This window comes from Aspergillus costaricaensis, assembly GCF_003184835.1.
Source record: "Aspergillus costaricaensis CBS 115574 unplaced genomic scaffold BO79scaffold_9, whole genome shotgun sequence".
NCBI classification, from domain to species: domain Eukaryota; kingdom Fungi; phylum Ascomycota; class Eurotiomycetes; order Eurotiales; family Aspergillaceae; genus Aspergillus; species Aspergillus costaricensis.
The window spans coordinates 628,725-650,128 of NW_020291809.1; the positions used below are offsets into that span (position 1 = coordinate 628,725).

General features: G+C 49.7%; 9 protein-coding genes across 9 annotated transcripts; 5 read left to right on the top strand and 4 right to left on the bottom strand.

Annotated features, from left to right (window-relative positions):
• Positions 1-254: 254 nt before the first annotated feature.
• tyr1 (tyrosinase) lies at positions 255-1,998 on the bottom strand (the record flags this gene model as incomplete). The annotated part of the gene is made up of 2 exons (XM_025688126.1): positions 255-776; positions 859-1,998. The coding sequence occupies 2 exons, from the start codon at positions 1,996-1,998 to the stop codon at positions 255-257; spliced, it is 1,662 nt and encodes a 553-aa protein (XP_025541724.1).
• A 3,459-nt stretch (positions 1,999-5,457) lies between these two features.
• Positions 5,458-7,896, bottom strand: BO79DRAFT_82035 (uncharacterized protein). Its single transcript, XM_025689787.1, has one exon. It carries the CDS (start codon positions 7,834-7,836, stop codon positions 5,656-5,658), a length of 2,181 nt encoding a protein of 726 aa, XP_025541725.1. The 5' UTR covers positions 7,837-7,896; the 3' UTR covers positions 5,458-5,655.
• Positions 7,897-9,500: 1,604 nt separating this feature from the next.
• Positions 9,501-10,334, top strand: BO79DRAFT_215885 (uncharacterized protein; the record flags this gene model as incomplete). Its single annotated transcript, XM_025683291.1, has 4 exons — positions 9,501-9,503; positions 9,643-9,965; positions 10,130-10,292; positions 10,326-10,334. The coding sequence occupies 4 exons, from the start codon at positions 9,501-9,503 to the stop codon at positions 10,332-10,334; spliced, it is 498 nt and encodes a 165-aa protein (XP_025541726.1).
• A 383-nt stretch (positions 10,335-10,717) lies between these two features.
• On the top strand, positions 10,718-11,598 carry BO79DRAFT_236538 (uncharacterized protein; the record flags this gene model as incomplete). The annotated part of the gene is made up of 1 exon (XM_025684595.1): positions 10,718-11,598. Exon 1 carries the CDS (start codon positions 10,825-10,827, stop codon positions 11,596-11,598), a length of 774 nt encoding a protein of 257 aa, XP_025541727.1. The 5' UTR covers positions 10,718-10,824.
• Positions 11,599-11,642: 44 nt separating this feature from the next.
• On the bottom strand, positions 11,643-12,853 carry BO79DRAFT_208211 (uncharacterized protein). The gene has a single exon (XM_025682343.1). The coding sequence runs from the start codon at positions 12,843-12,845 to the stop codon at positions 11,691-11,693; it is 1,155 nt and encodes a 384-aa protein (XP_025541728.1). The 5' UTR covers positions 12,846-12,853; the 3' UTR covers positions 11,643-11,690.
• Positions 12,854-13,413: 560 nt separating this feature from the next.
• On the top strand, positions 13,414-15,679 carry BO79DRAFT_169939 (Hsp70 family protein; the record flags this gene model as incomplete). The annotated part of the gene is made up of 9 exons (XM_025679512.1): positions 13,414-13,519; positions 13,585-14,097; positions 14,159-14,199; positions 14,260-14,332; positions 14,386-14,647; positions 14,698-14,800; positions 14,855-14,982; positions 15,045-15,258; positions 15,313-15,679. The coding sequence occupies 9 exons, from the start codon at positions 13,414-13,416 to the stop codon at positions 15,676-15,678; spliced, it is 1,806 nt and encodes a 601-aa protein (XP_025541729.1).
• Positions 15,680-16,042: 363 nt separating this feature from the next.
• On the top strand, positions 16,043-17,720 carry BO79DRAFT_281096 (vitamin H transporter; the record flags this gene model as incomplete). Its single annotated transcript, XM_025688127.1, has 4 exons — positions 16,043-16,257; positions 16,309-17,044; positions 17,102-17,350; positions 17,433-17,720. 4 exons carry the CDS (start codon positions 16,043-16,045, stop codon positions 17,718-17,720), a joined length of 1,488 nt encoding a protein of 495 aa, XP_025541730.1.
• A 508-nt stretch (positions 17,721-18,228) lies between these two features.
• BO79DRAFT_215890 (HpcH/HpaI aldolase family protein) lies at positions 18,229-19,053 on the top strand (the record flags this gene model as incomplete). The annotated part of the gene is made up of 1 exon (XM_025683292.1): positions 18,229-19,053. One exon carries the CDS (start codon positions 18,229-18,231, stop codon positions 19,051-19,053), a length of 825 nt encoding a protein of 274 aa, XP_025541731.1.
• Positions 19,054-19,096: 43 nt separating this feature from the next.
• Positions 19,097-21,358, bottom strand: BO79DRAFT_286313 (fungal specific transcription factor domain-containing protein; the record flags this gene model as incomplete). The annotated part of the gene is made up of 5 exons (XM_025688456.1): positions 19,097-20,385; positions 20,439-20,761; positions 20,813-20,965; positions 21,021-21,192; positions 21,319-21,358. 5 exons carry the CDS (start codon positions 21,356-21,358, stop codon positions 19,097-19,099), a joined length of 1,977 nt encoding a protein of 658 aa, XP_025541732.1.
• Between the last annotated feature and the right edge of the window lie 46 nt (positions 21,359-21,404).

Here is a 21,404-nt window from a genome sequence, read left to right on the forward strand (position 1 = left end):
TTAACTTACCAATTGTTACCATGAAATTCGTAATCAGCCCTGAAAACACAAAGGTCCAACCTCCGTGGCAATGTCAGTCTAAAGTATCATTTTGGACAAGAAGAGTCTGAATGGAGCTGATGGGGCAATATTGACTACATAATCCTGAATTGAGTAGGTTCTATCTATTTTGCTGCCATTGATGAAGAACCCTAAAGGACAAAATTCCAAGGTTCCCACTTGCCAATTCGCAGTCACAAATAAGCCAAAATACCTCAACCTGAAACCTTCTTAATCTCAATCCAAGGTCCTGGATCCACTTTGCTGTCACCTGTGATAGGGTTGAGTAACCTTTTTTTGCGGGGCACGCCTTCCTTGTCCTTTATGAGCTGGTTATCCAGCACAATAATCTTCAGTTTCCATTCTCTCTGGCCTCCATCCGTAAATTTGTCTGAGTCCGTTGGGGATGAGCCGGGTGGTAGATGTGCGTGCAAAGTTACCGTCAGAGAGTTGCTGCAGTTGGCACAATTTGGCACATGCCACCGGCTGAAAACCGGCTCGAGCCCAACTAGAGTAGCTTGATCCCAATCATGCTCGTTGTCGGAAGGGAAGGCCCAAATAGCCACAACAAAAGAGCCCAGTCTTTGGCTCCGGCTGATACCTGTCACCCGTACAGCTGAGCGTGACGTGGATGGCGCTAAAGCTCTGACTGGCGGTGCTGGTACCGGCAGGACATCAATAGGTGGTGGAGGGGTCTTATTACGGTATTGATCGCAATCGTACGTGTATCCGAGCTTCTCAATGTTCACAACATGCTAGAGGTATTCATGGTTAGCGGATATATGAGATATCGTTCTTGGCCTTGTGGTTAACAGTTACCTTTGAAGTGTAGCGAAAAGGGGTTAACGGGGTTTCCATGTTGAGCTGGGAATCAGCACTCATACCCGGAGTTGGACCTTGACTATCAATCGGACTGGTTCCGGGGTAAAACGGAATAATATCAAACTTCTCTGTGGCCTCATGATGGAACTGCCAGAGCCAAAAGACCATGTCAATAAAGCAGTGATGAAAAAAGAAGATCGGATCGAACGCCGCCGTGTCATTCTCGCCCATGTCCCCGTTTGCTTGGGAGGGAGTTGTTCGGTGAGCATCCTTGTCAGGCATGTCATATCCACCAACTGCCAGATGAACTCCATTGTGTGGCCGCTCCACGGAAACCACAAAGTCATCCATCCATTCATGTTCACGACCAAATAGATCATCGTTCCACTTAGCAGCTGATGTGGTGTTGGAAAACACGGTGTAGTTGGGAGCCTTCCAGGCAGCATTGATGTAAAGCTGACGCATGCCTGGGACTCTATTCGTAGCGGGACTTCTTAGCCAGTAGAACACATTTTCATTCAGCCTCTTGGTAGCATCAGCCTCACTGATGGTGGCGTTGTAATTCTCTGTAGCGTCCTTGTCATCTTTCCCAACAAGTCCCGAGTAAGGACATCGAACTGTTTCATACTTTTTGGGCTTGCTGTAATCAACCCTTCTGGTCGTGGTGCCGGATTTGTCGGATGCAATTCGACCGAGGTTGTCGAAGAATCCTTGGGACAGTTTGTATGAATATAGGGGATTGTCAATCTCGCCCACATTGGGTAAAGTGTATTTTCTTTGTGTGAAGATTTTCGGCACCAATGAGTCGGCAAACTCATCCCAGTATGGCAGAGCTAGATTCGGCATCTTTGCAACTTTGCGGAGGGCGTCCTCCAAGCGAAGGACATACGCACGATGCCAGGTAGGAAAAAGCACATTGCCATGATGACAGTATCCTCCCCACCAATCTCGATTTCCATAGCCAGCACCCCTGAAGGGCTGGCCATGATAACCTGCGATGGTATAAAAGGAATCCTCATTTGGAGACTCTGCCGTTCCTGGACCCTCTTTCTGAAGTAAATGGAATGCAAGTACCAGATCGTCACGCTCTTTTTCCTCGAGAGCGGCAATGTTTTTGCGGAGCCGGAATGGAGACATAGCGTACGTGTTCTTGTGGTGAGAAGTCAGTCCTGAATTCGATGTGTTTGGGGAACTGAAAGAGAAATCAACTCGCTGATCAGAGGCAAGTCTTATAAATAGCGAACTTCACCAATTCAATACTTGCTTAGGTAGCGAGAGGAGCTGATTTACAGGTACGTACCTGCAACATTTTGAATTTTCCCGACCATACCACATCTGGAACAACTTGCTGATGCTGTCGTCAACACGCATGCATGGGCCTTCGCAAGGAAATGGCTCATAGCAGACGTCGACACGAGGCACCCAATTACTGAAAAGTCGCTATACCGTATTGTGGCTGCCTGAGTATCCATCTTACTGACAATACTAAAGATGGTTTTGACAATCCTCCTTATGCTTGGTGGACTAACCTAGACGACCATGCATCTCAAGGACAACAATCAGCGCATGAATTTCGGTCAAGTACAGCTATCCGCCTAAAACCAGCAGGTCTGTCGAGTTTGAACCCCACCAGCCCTATCACAAATATTATGGGGCACTGGCGAGTCAGAAAATGGGTATCGCGGCGGGGGTTTGCCCGAACCAACAAGCCAACCACCAACCCATGTTGGTGCGGGGTCAAACAAATCACATACTTAGCGGGCTCGATTAGATACAACCTTTTGCCTTGCAATGGATCAAATGAAAGAGTCAATATGCATAGTAGGCCAAGTGTTGAATGCCACGCACTATCTACAGCACACCATACTACTCGTACCCACATATGCGTATAATACGCAGAGGTTGCTGTCTTCCAATCCGATACTGTTCTTTATGTATTTCCTTCCCGGCCAGCAGTGACTACCACCTACTAGCTTCCTGTCGATCATAATGCGGAATTGTCTGTAAGAGCGCCGGAACTCCATTTACGGCAAGTTGCATATCAGACTATGTCGCTTCAACCGAGCTGATATAGTTGCACAGACCTCTACACGCCTTTAAGCACTTCGGGTTACTTAGGACCAGCATTACGCTAGCTGATGGTAACCATCGTGGGTAGGATCAACAGCTGCATGTATGAACAAATTGCTTATCGGACTCGACGGAATAAAATGGTACTGGGTATTAACGTGCTTTGACACCGTCCACGTAGGCAGTTGTTATTCCTGAGACGTTGCCATTTCTCACCCTATCGTTATCTGCATGCTTCCTACTCGGGAATGTCAATCCAACCCCGATGATGAGGTGTGAAGCTGCAGCATCATCGCTTGCCTGGACATCTCCTCGGAGCGTTAGAAAGTAAGCTGCATGCACTCAGGGAGAAATCAATGATTGAAAGAATTTAGAAGCCGGCATAGCTTCGTTTGATGAGCTAAGCCCCTCAAAGGGCAAAATACCCACGGCCTAATCTAACAGTCACGTCGGCTCCTCCAGCAACAATCAAGCCCCAAACCCACTGTGGACGGATGGAAACTCATTTTCTCCGTGGCACTTTCATAAATCTTTCATAGGAGTCATAAGTACAGAGCTAGCGAGCTGGAGGCCTCTTCATGCTGACCTAGCTATGGGGATCTGGGGCTGGGAATGAATCAAACATACATACACTAAGTGGAGCCTGTCAACAACCGACCCGAGCGCGTGTCTTCTAGTAGGCCCACGAATAATTGCCTGTGTTGGCACTCCAGCTCAGTCACAGTTCTCCCAACAACGAATATCACTTATATTGAGACAGGATAATTACTACTGGGTCGCTCGCAAACTACCAGAGTCAGTTCTCAGCATCAAAGCCAACCCCCTCCGGCTCAATCCTTCTTATCTGACCGAAAGACTCGATGGCAAAGGAGTGTTGCGGAGCCAAACTACTCAATCAAGCAGCTAGACGTCAACGGAATGAACTTATTGGATTTTGTATTACTCGGCGAGCAGAGCCGCGGCCAGTAATAGGCGTTGTGTCTAAACCTATCGGAAATCCAAAAATATATGAGTGGAACAGTACTAGGTTAAGGCTACTATACAGGAAGACTCTACCCCCACACCAGCCTATGCTTATGCCACAGCCTCCGACTATCCGCAGCTGCCCTCTTTCTGCACCCCGCCCACCCTGGAAGGTAAAGACTTGTTTTAGTAGATGCAGGAATCCTACTGCTATTATACTATGCTCAGATCCTGCCTGAGGCCCCGAGATGGTACCCGAGGTGTTATTATAATTACCTTGAGGTATCAAGCTGACGCTTTATGCAACAGGATATCATCAGGCAGAGGCAAAGGAATAGATGGTGCCTGACTGACTGACGACAGTGACTGTTTCGACATTCCTTTCAAGGTCCGCAGTTGATTATGACGCTAGACCTTGAATCTATATATATTGTCCACCTAATGAGCCGTCACTAAGCCAGTTACTAACGGCTACGAGGCTTTAATAACCACCTTCAGCTAGTCCAGGCAACCAGCGGAGCTGTCGGCATGTAAGATCTCCTTCACTGTCGAGCTCTATATAAGTCATTACTTCTTACACTTTCAACGTCCCACCGTGTTGTGTATACACCTTGTCACTGTTGGCGTTACCCAATAGGTGGCTGAACCTCTCGCAGCTGGACATCTCTCCAATCTACTGCAGGTGAGCCAAACCACCATATCTGGGGGATACTCCTTTTCTGTTACTACCAATAGCCCGATGAGTCTCGAGACTTCGCACATAGTTGGCCAACAAGTGTTATGCGAGCCATTGCCTCCAGAGAACACAAAACTTCCTCCACTACGGTGCCGACGTGAACCTCTCATGCAGTGATCCCTTCCTGCAGCACGGGAAAAGTCCCTATAAAGTCATGTTTCATTACAAATGCTACTTAACGCCGCAGCTACCATCGGTCATGACACATTGGTGCGGATGTTGCTGGACCACGGGGCTGAAATAGACGGACTGGAGCACCATGGTGGGGCTTCCCGAACATGATTTCAGCCTGATATTACGGATGCTCTAGTATCGGGACAGTCAAGTACTGTTCGAGTTCAGTCTGATCATGGCACGAGTATTCAAGGTCGCCTGTATGGAGGCTGGTCGGTTAGTCATGTACGCGGTCAATACAGGCCACTTGACGCTGCTCCAACTTCTACTGGAGAATTGAGGCAGACACGAGCATTCCTTATAATCCCGTGTATACCCTACGTAGCGCAACCTGCTCGATCATCGCGCGGAACGACGGCGCCTGATCATGGTCATGAACGCTCGGCTGCTGCTAGAACGCGGAGCGGTATTTCCCCGGGATGCAATACCCTCGGCTGCCTGCCACACAACACCTGACTTAATCCGCCTGCTCCTTCATTACGGAAACATCCCTACTGTCGAGTGGCTAAATCAGGGTATAAGGAGCCGGTGGCTTGACATGTTGCAGCTAATTCCCCAGGAGGGCATTGGCCTCGATTCTAGGGAAGTTAGATATTGCGCAATCATGTATTATGCAGCAAAGTAGTGCCGCGATCAAAGCCTCACGCAAGGAATGCCACAAACGATATGCAGGATCCCCCGCATCGAAAGTAGAGCAGATGCTCCTAGATAGCGTTGTTATTTCTCAGAAGCGCCATACATGGGATGGCGAGCGCTGATTTACGATGAATTCACGGCCTACGCAGGAAGGCAGGCCCTGAAGATCCAGATAATTCAGATGCCTCTACTCAGATGTAGGCTAACATCTGACTTTATATTGGGCGCGCACGTTTGCTGATTTGGTCCTCGGCGCCATTCGATATTCTTTTCACGGACCGGGACTTGGGACGTATCAGTCGGTTGTTTAGGTGACAGCGGTGAAAGTCTATGATCAACGCTCGCTGTAGCTCCTCATTCCAGAGAATATTTTCAAGCCGAAGATCGTCATGTACGACGCCCAATGAGAGAATTTTCCTTTCCGACCGTGAGATGGCACGCTGAATGGTTGGATTGTTCTCCATAAGGCGGCGCACATTCTCGCCACCCCAACCCATCAGAAGCATGTGGCGGATCTCGCCAGCACCGTGAAGGAAATATACCATATCTAGATCAATGGGCCCCAGGAAGACGGGCACCGCGGAGCCTTGCACACTTTGCAAGATCTGATATATCTCCGCTTCGCGCGAGACAACTGGCCATCGCCGTGATGTGGTGCCCTTTCCCACCACTGTATAACCATATTCGGCGGAGGTTATCTTGAACGGTGCTCCGTAGGACCCACGTTGTCCTATCGGGGTGCATAGTTCATCCAAATTCTTGTCCAGCTGCTGCTTGATCATCTGTACTAATTTAGCTGCCCGGATCGGATGATGGTCGATATCTTGTCCAGCCCGGTGAAGTTCTACATTGGGGCAACTTGTGTCTAACGCTGCGTCTCGTTGTAGGCTCAAGAGGCACTTTTGTGTACAAAAGTCATGATCATGTGGACGGCGCTGACCGGCACGATATTGAGAAGACTTCTGCGGCGTAGTCGGCGCCGATCGTTGCGTGGGCGGCGAGGACGCGATTTGGCTAAAGCCTCGCTTCCGTTGTGTTGCCGCTGTAGGATCGCTGTCAGAGCCCGGGGAATCTTCTCGTCGATAAGCATCACCTGTGGGCGCACAGCTAGTGAAGGCGCGGGTCGGTACGCGGCGACCCTGGGAGACAGGGGACTCAATAGGGGACGATGGCTGGTATTCAGAAGGGGTCACCTCGGAACTGGTGCCATCCAGGCTGATATAGTCTGACCCAGGAGGCTTCATTCGTAACTCGTTCGTTGGGATCTGAGCTCGCTCGTGGCTGAAGCCGGTCTCCCATTTTGGCAGCCTCGCCCGAGCAGCATTTCGCCATACCTGATCCCGACAATGTGAACGAAAACTCATTAGACAAAGACAAAGAACTCTCCCGATTGCCGTCCAAGGCACTTGCCCGTCTCCACCAGCACCTACATCCAGATTCGGCTCGCACAGACGATAGTACAGGATACCGCAATCGTCGGGTATCCTGAGCAGCACGATCCCAAGACCTGTCGTCAGATAGGAATACTCGAGTCCTTCCTGTATCATCACATGATACTCCTGCACAATTGCCGATCCTGCGAGACGGGCAGCGTTGAATGACAGCTTCTCAGGCCCACTAACAGGAATTGTTTCCGTTTCAACAATCTCCTCATAGAAGTTCATTGGCCGTAGCCCAGCCCTGAGATTTTCAATGGACAGTTTATGAGGCGGTTTATACTCGACAGTAGTCAATATTGCCTTTGTATTTCCGTGAACACGGTGGATGCAATACTGGTCAGGGCGGGAGTTTCCATTGTAAGGTGAGGAACCAGCATGATGCTCCTCTGGCATGATCTCATCTAGACCATTAGTATGACTATCGAACAGCAACCCGTCTCCTAGCCCAAACTCGTCTCGAGCGGCCGGTATCTTGCTTAGCGCAGCGATGATATCTTGGACCTGACTTTCCACGGCGGATCGCTCATGATACTCCAGGTCCTTTTCACTCGTGATAGGCCGATTGCTGAAACGCCGGTTGTCTTCCTCGAGTGCGTGTCGGGAACTGAATAACCGGGGAGGGTCTCGACCTAGGGGTAGGAGGTAATGGCAGACAGCATTGTAGATCTCCTGTTGCCTAGCATCGCAGTCTGTCCAGGGCTCTAGTCGCAGTGGGCAATATTTGCCAGTGGGCTGCGGGATCTCGCCAGTAGTTGACTCGGCGGGATGTCCGGCTCTCAAGGGGAGCGAACGAAGGGCGTGACAATATTGAATGAACTCTCGGAAAGTAGTCCGACGGGTTTGCTCCTGCTCGTGCTTCCTCAGAGACTCCTCCCGCTCCCTATCCTCTTCGGCCTGCTTTCTCGCCTCTTCGGCCTGTAGAAATAGCGCTTTGTAATCAACAGGGTCCTCGGACATTATCACACGTCACAAATTCTGAAGACAAAAAGATATATAAATTTTCGGGAGAACGCGAGGGCTTTAAACTCTCTCAATCCACATTAGTGGTGAGAGTTGGAGACGAGAGTGGGAGACTTGAACCCCTTCGGTAGTTTAAAAGCAGTACGGCCTGGCGGAAAAACTGATTGTCCGGATCGGCACCCCCAAGCTGTTCGCCTGCCCTACAGGGTATATTCTGGTCAGGTTGGTGCCTGATTTTACCAGCTGGATCTCGAAGCCCAACGAGGGCATGGCGTGCTCTGCACGTATCTACGCTCTTTCCTTTCTCCGCACAATCATGCTCTTGCCGGCGGGGTGGGGAAGTCTACAAAGTATACCAACCATTGGCTTAGACCATAGTTTGATCCGGGTTAATCCACAATTCGGGAACCGCTTGTGGGGACTGAGCTATCTACCCGTTAACTCCGCCGCAACGTTGACCGAGGTCCTTCCTAGTTCATGACTTGTCCAAAGACATCTTAGAACTGGCGCGGTATCGTTAACGCTGAAACAAGGTGGATTAGAATCCAAGGATGGCCTATATGTATAATCAGTGATGAAAGACAGAAAGCTGTCTACACCGTGGTCATTGTGAGCTCGGGCGGCATCACCATTCACTTTATTTCGCACAGGTAGGCTTGGCGCATACGTCTGCACCTCTTTCACTCAGACGAACCACGGTGACAGGAGGCTAGTTGTGATCGGGTAGATGACCTAGGTGAGTATCATATGAAGCATTGGCGATATCGAATATAAGGAATACGCGAGTTTCCCCCTTCTGCTTAGCCAGCAGGTTCAGTTCAGGTGTGTGGGGGTATGAACCCTACAAAAAAATTAATGTTTCTAATACCTCGACAGCTATTGGGGATATCCCCTCTGAAGAAGACCAATATTATTCCCAATATACTTCCGTTGGATACGATGACAAGGACTCGCTGCGGCTTCTGCTCCACCATACAGATAGCTACATGCATCAATTCCTTGACCGACATCATTAGCGCTCGGTAACTCAAATTACACAGCTTCAATTTAGTCTAAATTCTTCAAGTCGACGAAGCTGTAATTTGATTGGTACATGGATGTAGATGCGACTCCCATGAAGGCAGTATGTCGGGATACATGTTTCGCATGATACTTAGACCGATGGTGTCAGCGCCAATGCCTTGCCCTGAAAGCCCATCAGAATAGCACTGAAGGTTATAAGAGTAAGCCAAGAATAGAAATCATGACAGACGAAAAGGGCAGTTGCTTTTCTTTACTATATGACCGGTGGAGGCAAGAATCAAGTTCGTGGGAACACACAGCCTTAAAAGAGTACGGAGTACCAAATGCGTCTATTTTCTCGTAGGATCCTAGCATGCTTTCCAGACGGTCTCTCTGAGATACCATGTTTTCTCCCCAGATGCTAAGCCTCCGCGTCAATGCTTGTTCATTCGTGGGCTAATAGCTTAGTTGCCATGTGACGATTATGGGGCGGTGGCGCAGGAGCTCACGGACCCCCAAGAGAGAGACGTTTCTTAACGTACTCAAACATATTGCAATGCTGTCGTATCATTCTACTCTCACATAAGATTCACCCTGAACTCAATCCTGATTAGGTTCCAACAAACTAGAGTACATAAAGCCGAGCCCCTTCTACTAACATGGTAACTTCATCACCCAATCTTATGCAAAACCAGTCATACTACCCACCGAAGGCATCTCAATACCTTCTACACGTTTTTCAGACTACTTGTCCTCTTCTCAGTGACAGTGTTAGCCACACTCGGCGACCTTACACATCAGGCTACGCCCGTCGTTAAGACTGTAACCACTTGGGAAACTGTCACCGGATCTCCAGTTACCACGGCTGTTACCAAAACCGCGACGCCAGATTCCAGTGGAAATGCTATTAGCCTTTCCTGGAATTGTCTAACATCGACGCCATTATCGTTCTCTATCTCCTCGGCTTCATCGTCATCGACGGGGACAAGTACGTCCGAATCTACTGCTGCATCGACCGCCTCAGAGAGTTCTTCTGTGTCAACTGGGGGTGCACCTGACGTCACCGGAGGCCTTGCTATGAGCCTCGCTGGTGCTGCTGGAGCTCTCGGCTTTGCTCTTGCTCTGTAAGAGTCTTTAGATAGTAAAGGTGTTGAATGTGGTGGATGGAAGCTGGAAGATATAGCATGGCTTGCCGAATTTCATCGAATATTCTGTGCCTGGTTCTGTATACGAGCACCTGTCTACTTTTCTTGTATCTAACGAAATTATTCTTCGACCTATCATGCAGATCATATTGCGATGTAGCATACCAACCAGGTACACTTATCCGGGAAAAGAATCAATGGCATCAGCTTAATCATGAGTCATGCAATCAAATCCAACACCGAGCAAAGACATACTTGCGGGCGAGACCGCTCAACCGTCTCGGGGCGAGGCTGAGCTACGCCAAAGTAAGTAATAGCACTGGCCTAAAACCGCAATAGCAATTATAACGCGATTACTTAGCGGATCCTTCGTCCTAGCACGGGACCCCACCAATGCACATAATCAACAAATCGGATAGAGGAACGGGTGTACCTATGCTAAGAAACCTTGTCGGGTGCTTATCTGTCCAGCCTTCTTGGCCAGTGGTTCAAATTGCGGCGCAGTCAGGATGCATGAGGGCCCCGCTTCCTATTGGTAAAATGCACGCAATCATTCCTGCGCTAACAAAGACCATACTCAGCGCCGTGGTGTATAGGGTATTCCGCATTTCAGCAAAAATACACATGCAGCTAAAGACCCTAGATGCATACATCCGTACGCTCCGCACCAATCTATTTACCTATCCACACACCCAACACCATCCCTAACAACGGGCCCTATACACGGAAACCACCCCCGAGCACCCGGGCCACCATCACCTCCTCCTTCTTCTGATCCCCCCGAACGCTTTCTACAGTATTCAACAAATTTACCCTCTCCATATCCACTTCCATAATCATGCCCATGTCCACTACATCAACCTCCACCTCGACATCACCCAACACCTCACTATCAGATCAAGCCTCCCTCACAACCAACCCTCCACACCCAAACTCCCACCCGAACCTACAACTACCACCATCACCACCCCTCCTCTTCCCCTCCGCGCACCACGAATCAACCGAACTACTCCAGACCCTCACGCACATCCGCACGCAGCTCCACCGCGCCTCGCACCTCTACGCCCAAAAGGCAGCGTTTGTTGACGATTCAGAAAGACAATGGATTGAGTCTACGATTGCAGATACGGCAGACGCGGTGCATGCGTTAGCGGTGCTGGTTGAGCCGGTGCGCGTGGAGTGGGGAGTGAGGAATCAGCCCACTAGTCATCATAATGTCAAGGGGAGGAGTAAGCGGATGTCAATGGGTTTGGGGACGCAGTTGAGGTGGGTGTGTAGGGATGGACAGAGGGCGAAGGTGCAGAGGAGCAGGTTGATGGTTTGTTATTCGAGCTTGATGGTAGTTTTGGAGAGGTTGATGGGGGTGGGTTGCGATGATGGAGGGAAAGGGGTAGTAGGGAGAGGAGGCGGGGAGGTATTGGGTATAGAGGAGGTGGAGGTACAGGAGTTGCCTGGGGAGGGTGAGGCGGTTGGTATTGGCGCTGGCGCTTGTACTGGTGGTGAGGCGAGTTCGGGAGTGAACGTTATGAAAGGAGGAGGGTTGGGGTTAGATGTTAAGAATGAGATGCGGGATTTATTACGCTGGAGGCAGGCAAAGGGAAATAATATTTAGACGGTCGTTACTTGCGATATTGGAGTATCAAGGGGGCATTCATGGTCATGAAGCTATTACGACTCATTATATCTCGAACTTGGTTGAGGAAATCATATCTGTGAAATCGTCTCCTCCACCATCTTCTGGGGAGCCGGTAGTATGTCTCCCCGTTCATCACTGGTCTTTATGACGGCTGGCAGAACAACAATAGAGCCAGGAGATGGAGCAGACCAGACAAACTGGAACGAGCACGGCTGGGTAAACAGCCACACACTCAGCTGAGCAGCCTCCCTCACAACACTTGCCAAATGGCGCCTGCGATCTCCATCAGAGAGTTCGGGATTTTGGTATATTGCAAAAGCTTCTGAGAAATTGACTGCTAGAGCAGTGATATTATTTTGTGCAGCTGCCGAAGACAGGTCCACGTACTCCGGATGGAGACGAGCTGTCAGCATGCGCCACGCGAACATGTCACGAGTCGACGTCGAGGCTGAGAGAGGTTCAACCCCATGAGACTCCATGAACGGAGGATACAGAGACCCTCTAGGTTGAATTGCTTGTAAGATGGTTCGAGCCAAGACATGATTGAGGACAGGTCGACGGGCGCGACGGCTAGCTAAAGCGGTGATCAAGGATCCGGTAATCGAAGTAGAAGCATAGCTTTCTATGCGAATAGCTTCCTCCGGGCTTGGTGATACGGTTTCATGTCTTGCAGGCACGTAGTAGTTGTCGATATGCAGACCGATGTGGTCGAAGAGAGTCTGTATGCGCGTGCTGACAGTTTGGTCGTCGGCCGGCTGGGGAATAAAAGGGATCAAATCGAGGAGCGAATTTCGGCCGCCTGTCGGAGAAAGGGGAGAGTGACTCGATAGGGCTTGAACTCTGGCTCGCGGTTTCACCAACTCCACGCCACCCCGATCGGAGTCACCAGAGCTGCTAGAATGAGATGTGCCTTTCTTTCTTCGAAAGAAGAGTGCAGCCCCAATTATGGCAAGAAGAGCAGTCCCGGCAATCGATCCAACGATTGCGCCTGCCAGAGCGCCTTTGCTGACTCCGTTACTGTGCGATGGCAGGCTGGAAGCAGTGGTGGTAGGGGTGCTAGATGAGGAGGAACGTATCACACTTGCCGACGTGGTTTTAGGGGATACTGCTGAAGAAGAGCTCGGTGTAGTCAGAGTTGGGGATGTTGCGCTTGTCGTAGTGCCATACAAGGGCACCGATGTAGAACCATATTGCTCTTGGCGAGCTTGAATCAAGGCTTCCATTGTGGGAGAGGTCGGATGACAAAATAACAAAATGGGAGTAAAAATTCAAAGACCTGAACAGTACTCCAAAGCCCGTTTTATTAATGCACTTCTCCGCCCCAGGCGAACTAATTCAACTGGGCATTGCAGACAGGGGTATACAGACTATGGGTTGTTAGCGGCTATCGGGCAAAAACGATTTTGAGGTAGCAATGCCGCAGAACATCGCCATCTAAGCTCGGAAAAAAATTTCTCATGTGTCTAACCTAGATTGTTGAGAAGATTCTTTAAATCACACTAAATGGCTACTATTTTTACTGTATAATTATTACGAATTTCATAATGTAATACATTTAATGAGGGAAAAAGACGGCGATAAAAACTGACGCTAAATTTTGCGCTATGCACCCCGGTACCAAACTTTCCAGGATCAAGAGGACGCGCTTCTCGCAGCCTTGTCTAAGTGGAGTGGGGGACAAATTAGTTGCATTCACTAGAGTCGGACAGGGGTTCCAGTTGAGGGGCTTCGAGAGCCAGCTTCTGTCTCGCACGCGCCTCCGTCAACACTTCCGCTTCCCAGCATTACAACATGAGCGACAAAGAAGCCCTTGGTCCACCAACAAAAAGCGCACTGCACAGTGAGGAATGGCATCCCAACATCGTAGTGGGTGTCGACTTTGGAATGACACACACAGGTACGTAGAAAAGCTGTAGGCTATTCGACGTGAGTTTCTTGACCTAAAAACTTACTGCTGATCAGGTGTCGCATACTCATACGGACCAGAATGGCCACCTCCCAAAACCATCCAGCGATGGCCGGGCAAGCTACCTGGCGAGCTGGCCAATAAGGTCCCTACCTGTATTACCTATAGCTCTGACTCCAAGTCAGTCAGCCACTGGGGGTTCCAATGTGACATCGATAATTCCGAAGCAGAGACCAAAGAGTTCTTCAAGCTTCATCTCGCGCCTCAGTATGCGCGAGATGGGGGCCCAAGCCTGACAGAGGCCCAGAAATGGTTCCAGGACTATATTCAGTGCATCTATCGGCATGTGGTGTCCTACTTTGAGACCACTATTCCACAGTTTGTCATGCAACGTGTCGAGTTTATTTTCAGTGTTCCGACTACGTGGAAGGATGTGCGCATGGTAGAAGAAATTCGGAGACTGTTAATGCAGGTGATTGACGCACGAAATCCCAATCACCGTGCTTGCATCGGCCTTACGGAAGCAGAGGCCGCAGCTGTTTATGCAGGGAACGAGCATTACGGAGTAGGTCACCATTTCCATACCAAGAACCAAGTGTAGGGCACTTAACTAACACTCAGTACAGAGAGATGATACAATCTTGGTTTGCGACTCGGGTGGAGGAACGACAGTAACTTGCCCCTTGACCGCACCCTCACCCGTAGAATGTTGTAACCAACATTGATCGTAGGATGTAAATGTCCTCAAGCTTCTATCAGCGCAGGGCGAGCCTACGCAGCTGGCACAGCTTGGGCATGTCGAAGGTAGCTAGCTATCTAGGTTGTTCTCATATCGTCCTTAGTTAACAACTTGCCAGGACACCCTATCGGTTCGGTATTCATTGACAGAGAAATACATCGTCTTATGTGCAAGCGACTTGAAGTTATCCAGCAGCACTTGAAATCATCACCAAATACGACGGCGTGGAGAATGACATTCGGACGATTTCAGCGATACAAATGTGCTTTCGGCACCGAAGCCACGGTCACGCCTTGGCTCAAGCTGGATGTGCCGGGATTAGACCCCAACCTTGACTTCCCGGAGGTGGGGATATTCAATGGACAGATGCAGATTGCATGGTGAGATCTTACGTCAAGTTCTCATTATAGTGAATACTGATACCGGATAGGGAAGACATTCAAAAAAGCTTCGACTCGAAGGTAGAAGGTATATTCCAGCTTATAGACGCACATATCCAGCAACTGCAAGCCCAAGGCTCTAACGACGACATTGTACGCTTGGCAATGTAGTACGCATTTGACGCATCCAAGCTAACTCGTTTACAGAAATACCTGGTGCTATCCGGCGGGCTGGGTAGCTCCCCGTATGTGAGACAACGCCTCCAGGAGAGATACAATAGCTGTAACAAGGCTACTCAAACTGGAGGGATGCAAGTGCTCATGGCTGATGAACCGTACGTTGACTTCTTATCTTCGCTAATACCTCGTCATAATACTTACGAACTACAATTTCCAGGCAACTAGTTGTTGTCCACGGCTTAGTTATGGACCGCATTCAACAGCTCAAGCGCGGCATCCTGACATTCGGCTTCCGATGCGCACCAGTGAGCTACGGCATTATATGTCACAAGGTTTACAACCGCGACATTCACGTTGGAGAGCGAGTCCAGATGGACGTTCGCGATAAACGTCTGTATGCCCTTGATCAGATTGACTGGCTCGTTGTCAAGGTTCGGATGCCCTCACCCCTCACTTTGCGAAGCTTACACCATAACCGCAATTAGGGGCGTCCAATTCCACCTACCGGGGTAACAAAAGAGTTTCATCTGAGGACCGACGTCGGTTTGGAAGCCGTAATCCATAACGTTGAGATTGTCATGTCGACCGAGTTACCGGCGAGGCTCCCACGCAGCCTATGCCATGAAGGGTGGCAAACAGTTTGCAACCTCGACATCGCAACCGACAACGTGGATAGAAAGTTGAAGAATCGCCATTGGTACAGCTCTAAGCCTGCATTCTGGCGAACATCTTTTGAGGTGAGGGTGGTTGTTGGACCCGCAGACCTCACGTTCCAGTTGTGGTCTAGGGGAGAAAGAATCCGGAGCAAGCATGAGCCAATTTCGGTGCATTGGATGCCGGCGGAGAAATAGCAGATTGTTAGCCTGGCGTCATAGGCGATGGGTCAGGTGGTTGGAGTATAGTGTTTGACCCCTCAAAGTTCCTGATATAAACTTAATCCATCAATTACTTTTCACCGCTTAGACCCTCCGCTTCAGAAGCGATGAGAGCCTATCATGCACACCATGCCGCAATCAATGCTGCGTACGGATACTGTCCGATAATAGCTGCCAAGTCGGAGATGTCCGTTGCGTGCGGAGTCCCCATGGGGGATCAAGTACCCCAGAATGTAAATCCGGGGAAGATATGTGGGCCATATAGCCCCATAAAAGCGCAGATAGTATGGACAGTAACAGACCTATTTGTCCATACTCCACTATACATTTTCATTGAGCCATGGCGACGAAACACGACGAATATCCCCTGGACGACAGGGACTCCAAGATTGTCGTGGAGAACCTTGAGGATGTCTCTCATCCAGAACACTCGCTGGCTCAGTTTCCTCTTCTGCAGGAGAAGACTCTCACTGAACTCGAACATCTGGACAAAGCTGTCCTAAAAAAGCTGGACTACTACTTTCTGCCATGTGTGACAATGATGCTACTTATGAGGTGAGCTTGCTATAACTGCTACTATCAATCCCAAGCACTAACAACCCGTAGCTACCTGGACAGAATCAACGTATCCAACGCCCGCCTAGCCGGCATGCAAGACGACCTCCACATGTCTGACACAGAATGGTCCGCCGGAATCTCCCTCTTCTACGTGGGCTACATCATCTCCCAAATCCCAGCAAGCGTCTTCATCGCCAAAGGCAAACCAAGCATTATCTTCCCCTGTATCATGCTTACCTGGTCCGCCGTGACAATCTGCATGCCGGCCCTCACCTCTGCCTGGGGCTTCTGTCTCTGCCGATTCCTCGTCGGGGTCACAGAAGGCCCCTTCATCCCCGCCGTCTCCCTCATGACTTCATCCTGGTACACGAAGAAAGAATCCCCACTACGGATGGGCATCTGGCACGCGGGTAACATCATCTCCAATGTATTCTCTGGACTCCTCGCCGCAGCCATCCTCACGAACATGGACGACATCGCTCACCTCCGAGCATGGCAGTGGTTCATCCTATTAGAAGGGATCGTCAGTATCCTTGTCGCCTTGATTGCGTTCTGGTTCCTCCCGAACTTCCCCGATAATACTAGTCGACGATGGTTCAGTGAAGAGGAGGCTGAAATGGCAAAGTACAGACAATTTGTCTCAGCCGGGGGGATCCACGAAGATGACGATGGTGGTCGCTGGACGGGTGTGTGGCTTGCCGTTAAGGATCCATTTACGTGGCTGTTCTCGGCAATGCATTTTGCGCTTATCATTGCTCAGTCGTTCAAGGATTTCTTTCCTTCAGTGCGTATCAATCCCCTACTCTAAGATTCTACATCGTTTTAATAATGGTGACTATAGATCGTTGCAACCCTCAACTTCTCCGAAGTCGAAACCTACCTCGTCCAAGCTCCGCCATGGGTAATAGCCTACATCGCCACCTTGGTCCTCTCATGGTCCTGTGGCCGATTCCTCAAGCACTGCTGGCACATCGTGATACCCATGCTCATCACCCTCGCCGGAACAGTGATCATGATCTCAACCTTGAACATCGGAGCACGGTACTTTAGCTTCATCTTACTCTGCACGGGACCATTCGTCGGCCTAAACGTAAGCTAACCCACCACCGTCTATCCACATAAATTTTACCTCCCAAACTCTCTCCAACCAATCAAACTCATTCAAATATTAGATCCAAATATCCTGGGAAACCAGCGTCGTTCCGCGCCCGCGCACGAAACGAGCGGCCTTGGTGGCAATCGCGAACTGCGTATCGTCAGTCTCGCATTGGTTCACGCCGTACTTCTTCCTCACGTCGCAGGAGCCGAGGTATGAGACTGGAGGGGGGATTATTATTGCGGGGTGTGGACTTACGGTGTTGCTCTGCTTGGGGACGAGGTGGTGGTGTGTCAGGAGGAATAGGGAGCTGGAGAGGGAGGAGGTGGAGGGGATTGGGTCCAGGTGGAGGTTTGTTACTTAGGTAGGATGGAGGTATGCTGTTGGTATGTCGGTGAGAGGGATGAGATGGATAGTTGTAGGGCTGTCTGGGTGGGTGGTTGGTAGTGTGGGATATAGCAGTGATGAGGGAGTGTGTGACATTTATGATTTGGTATATTGACTTATGTCTCACTCTGTTTCTTCACATTAATTGTTCAGTATATTGCTGTTATGACTCATTCTGTTATTTCTTAGCACCAGAGTAAGTAACCATAGCTCTGAGGCTGTTCATACATGTGGGGATGGACATTTTCCGCGCTGTAGGAGAAGTTCCGGATGAAGCTATAGACTCATCGTCCAGCAGCCGGATATTCTCCGGATTGCGACATGAGACAACAAAAAATGCCCTCGATGTTAGCGACGAACATCAATATATAAGTAACAGTATAATCTCAGTTCAGCAAGATCATTCTCATCAATCGAACAACAATTTCCTGAACTACATCTCAAGTCAATCACCATCTACATCCAAATCCCAAACTACCACCAAAATGACCCAATCCGACCCCCAAACCACCAGCGTCTCGAACCCCTTCAGGACGCGCATCCTCTCTGGACAAATAACCCCCCTCCTAACAGCCAAATACCTAACAACCAATGAGCTCCCTCTTCTCTGCAAAACGACCTCTATCCACGCCATCTTCATCGACATGGAGCACTCCGCGCACGACATGCGCACTGTCTCGCAACTAATCCTGGCCTGCCACTGCGCAGGCATCTCGCCCGTCGTGCGCTCGCCCTCCAAATCGCACTTCCATATCAGTCGCATCCTCGACGCAGGCGCCTCCGCCGTGGTAATTCCCCATGTGAAGTCCGTCGAAGAGGTGAAGGAATTAGTCCAGCATGGGAAGTACGCTCCCCTGGGAAAGCGCGGCTGCACGAATAACCAGCCGGCGTTTGGGTTCCGGCATGTGTCTACAAAAGTGCAGAATGCGGTGTTGAATGAGCAGACAATGCTGATTCCGATGATTGAGACGCCTGGGGCGGTGGATATTGTGGAGGAGATTGTGGCTGTTGAGGGTGTAGATGGGATTTTGGTGGGTTCGAATGATCTCTGTTCGGATATGGGGATACCGGGAGGTTATGATACTGCTGAGTATCAGGATGCGGTGAAGAGGGTTATTAAGGCGTGTGTGGATGTTGGAAAGCCTGTGGGTATTGGGGGGATTCCGGGGAGACTGGACCTCTTGGAGATGTGGTTTAAGTTGGGGGCGACGTGGTCGTTGGGTGGGCAGGATGGGGCGATGGTGCAGGCGGGGATGAGACAGTTGAGTCAGAAGTATGAGGATATCAATGTGAGGTTGGAGAGGGTGTAAATAGATGGCTTGTTTGTATTTGATTGTGGTTATATATTGTTTTCTATATGTCCAGGAAGTGACCCGCAGCTGAAGATCCGTACACGTACTCCCCTAACATCCCGGCCTCCATACTCCAGAAGACGTTGTCCCCGAATATGTCCCATGATAATTGTTGGTTCTCTATGGCTGCATCTTGCAACTGTATCATATGGGCCTCGTTCGTACTTGCATCGGGCGTCAGAATGGGCCACGGCGGGTTATGTTCAATGGCGGGTGCAGGATGTTCATTTTCAGTATTCACACTACCGTCCAGGAGGAATTGTATGCTTCCACTTTGGTGAGTGGTATCAAATGGGATATGTTGCTCGCCATCCACTGCGTCTGGTCGTTGGTTCTTTGTCTTGCGCAAGATGTCGGCCCGCAATGCTTTATATAGAGCGACATAGTGAACCGCATCAGGAAGCTCCTGGACCATGAGCTTCAATGTTTTCTCGCCCTTCTTGACAGCTTCAAAAGCACTCTTTATGGTCTGATAATCAAGGTCCTCTACAACTGAAACACAAAACATGACAGATAATCCCGCAGTGAACAAAGTCTGGAAGTAACTGCGTGTGTATGTCACAAGCCCCTGGTCAAACATTGCACAGAAAGTAGTAATAGTCCCCACGGAAAATTCAAGGCAGATTCTGAGAAGGTCCTGCGGAGGCACATTGTTTCGTTTAGGCACGAGATCAATTGCTTTGCGGATAATAAGTAATCGCTCTCGCATCAGGAGCAGATCGTACCACTCCTGCCTCTCATACAAGCATTTTGGGTTGGAGAAGACAGGCGCAGAGTTCCTCCAACTCTCTAGCTCATTCAGTAGCTCGTCAAGATCTAAATATATGGTTCCGCTGGCTGTGGCCAATTCAATTTGTGACATCTCCTGCTCAGCTATCCCCTTGGCCTTTTGCTGAAATCTTGTATGGATCTTTGAGGTAATCTTGCGTAGTCGCAAGCAGAGGAGAAACACCGAAGTCTCAGTTGTATGCATAGAATCCAGGTGTGCCGTGCTCATGCAATAGAAGGAATCTAGGTCAGCAAATACACCAGACTGCCCGGCCAACTCGAGCTCCTCATCATCTGCGTCGGCCGGAAACCCGACCTGAATGTCTTTGTCGGCTATCGCGGGTGGGCGGTCCAACATTACAGAGGTGTATCGATCCAGCATATAACACTGCCAGAATACCCGTCTCCGCAGTTGCTCCTCTAGCAGATGGTCATCTGGGCTTTTTCGAGGTCGACACTTATGTAGACCCTGCTCAATACACATTCTGGTACTAAGTTGGATCAATTCCCATATAGAAGTACCTACAGACGCAGTCAGTAGTGGATACGACATTGATATTGCGAGGACACCGCACCAATGTGATAGTATATGCCAAATCTGCTTACGAGCAACAGATCCTGAATGGACTCCAAGCCTTTCAGGAGAAAGCCTTCTTCGAGGTGTTTCAACGCGGAAAGAAAATAGCCGTAAGGGTGGTACTGGTGCTTGCCGGCTCGGTACAGTGGGATGGCGCCGATGGCAAGTATCATGAATGTCCGAAATAGTTGGTGCTCCGTTGTTTGACCGCCGCTAGCACGTGCATGTTGGTCTTCCAGACTTTCGGGGAAGAGTGTTTGGTACAGATCCTGCACATATCGACGCAGCAAGAAGGGGTTCTGGACATGAGATGCTCCCAAGCTGTGATTTGTCAGCGTGGATATAATGTCTGCAATTAAGGGGGACACATACTAACTGTTGAATACAACCAAGGCCTCTTGAGCTGATGGCAGTGGATTCTGCTGGACACTGGTCTCTAGAATGGTGGCCCTCTTGGATAGATTTTGAAGAAGCTTCTGGTTTTGCTCCCTCCATCGGGGATCGTTGAATAGAAGACTCATAAAGCTGTTGGTCACTGTCAGCCTAAGGACCACGATTCTGAAGGAATATGAACCAATACCTAATCCCAGCACCCTCGGTGTAATTCGGGGAAAGGCTCATATTATTATTACATCCATCCGCGGTTTCACCAATGTGACCTAAGCTGTCATGGGGAGCGGCCCCCGGACTATTGTCGTCTGCCGATGAATGTTCCTCTGCATCATTCATCATGGGTTCTATGTCAATGACCCCTGTTTGAAGGCTTAGAACCTTCTGTTCCAGCTCATCTATATATCTTCGGCCTGTTAATTATTATTTCTGAAATGAAAAGAGGACACTTACTCCCGTGAGACCGGCTCACTACCATTCAGGCTAACCGTCAAACAAACTTGTCCACTCCTCATACATGGCGAGCATTTTGGACGAGCATTGTCACACTATTGACCTCCAATGGTCAAATCTA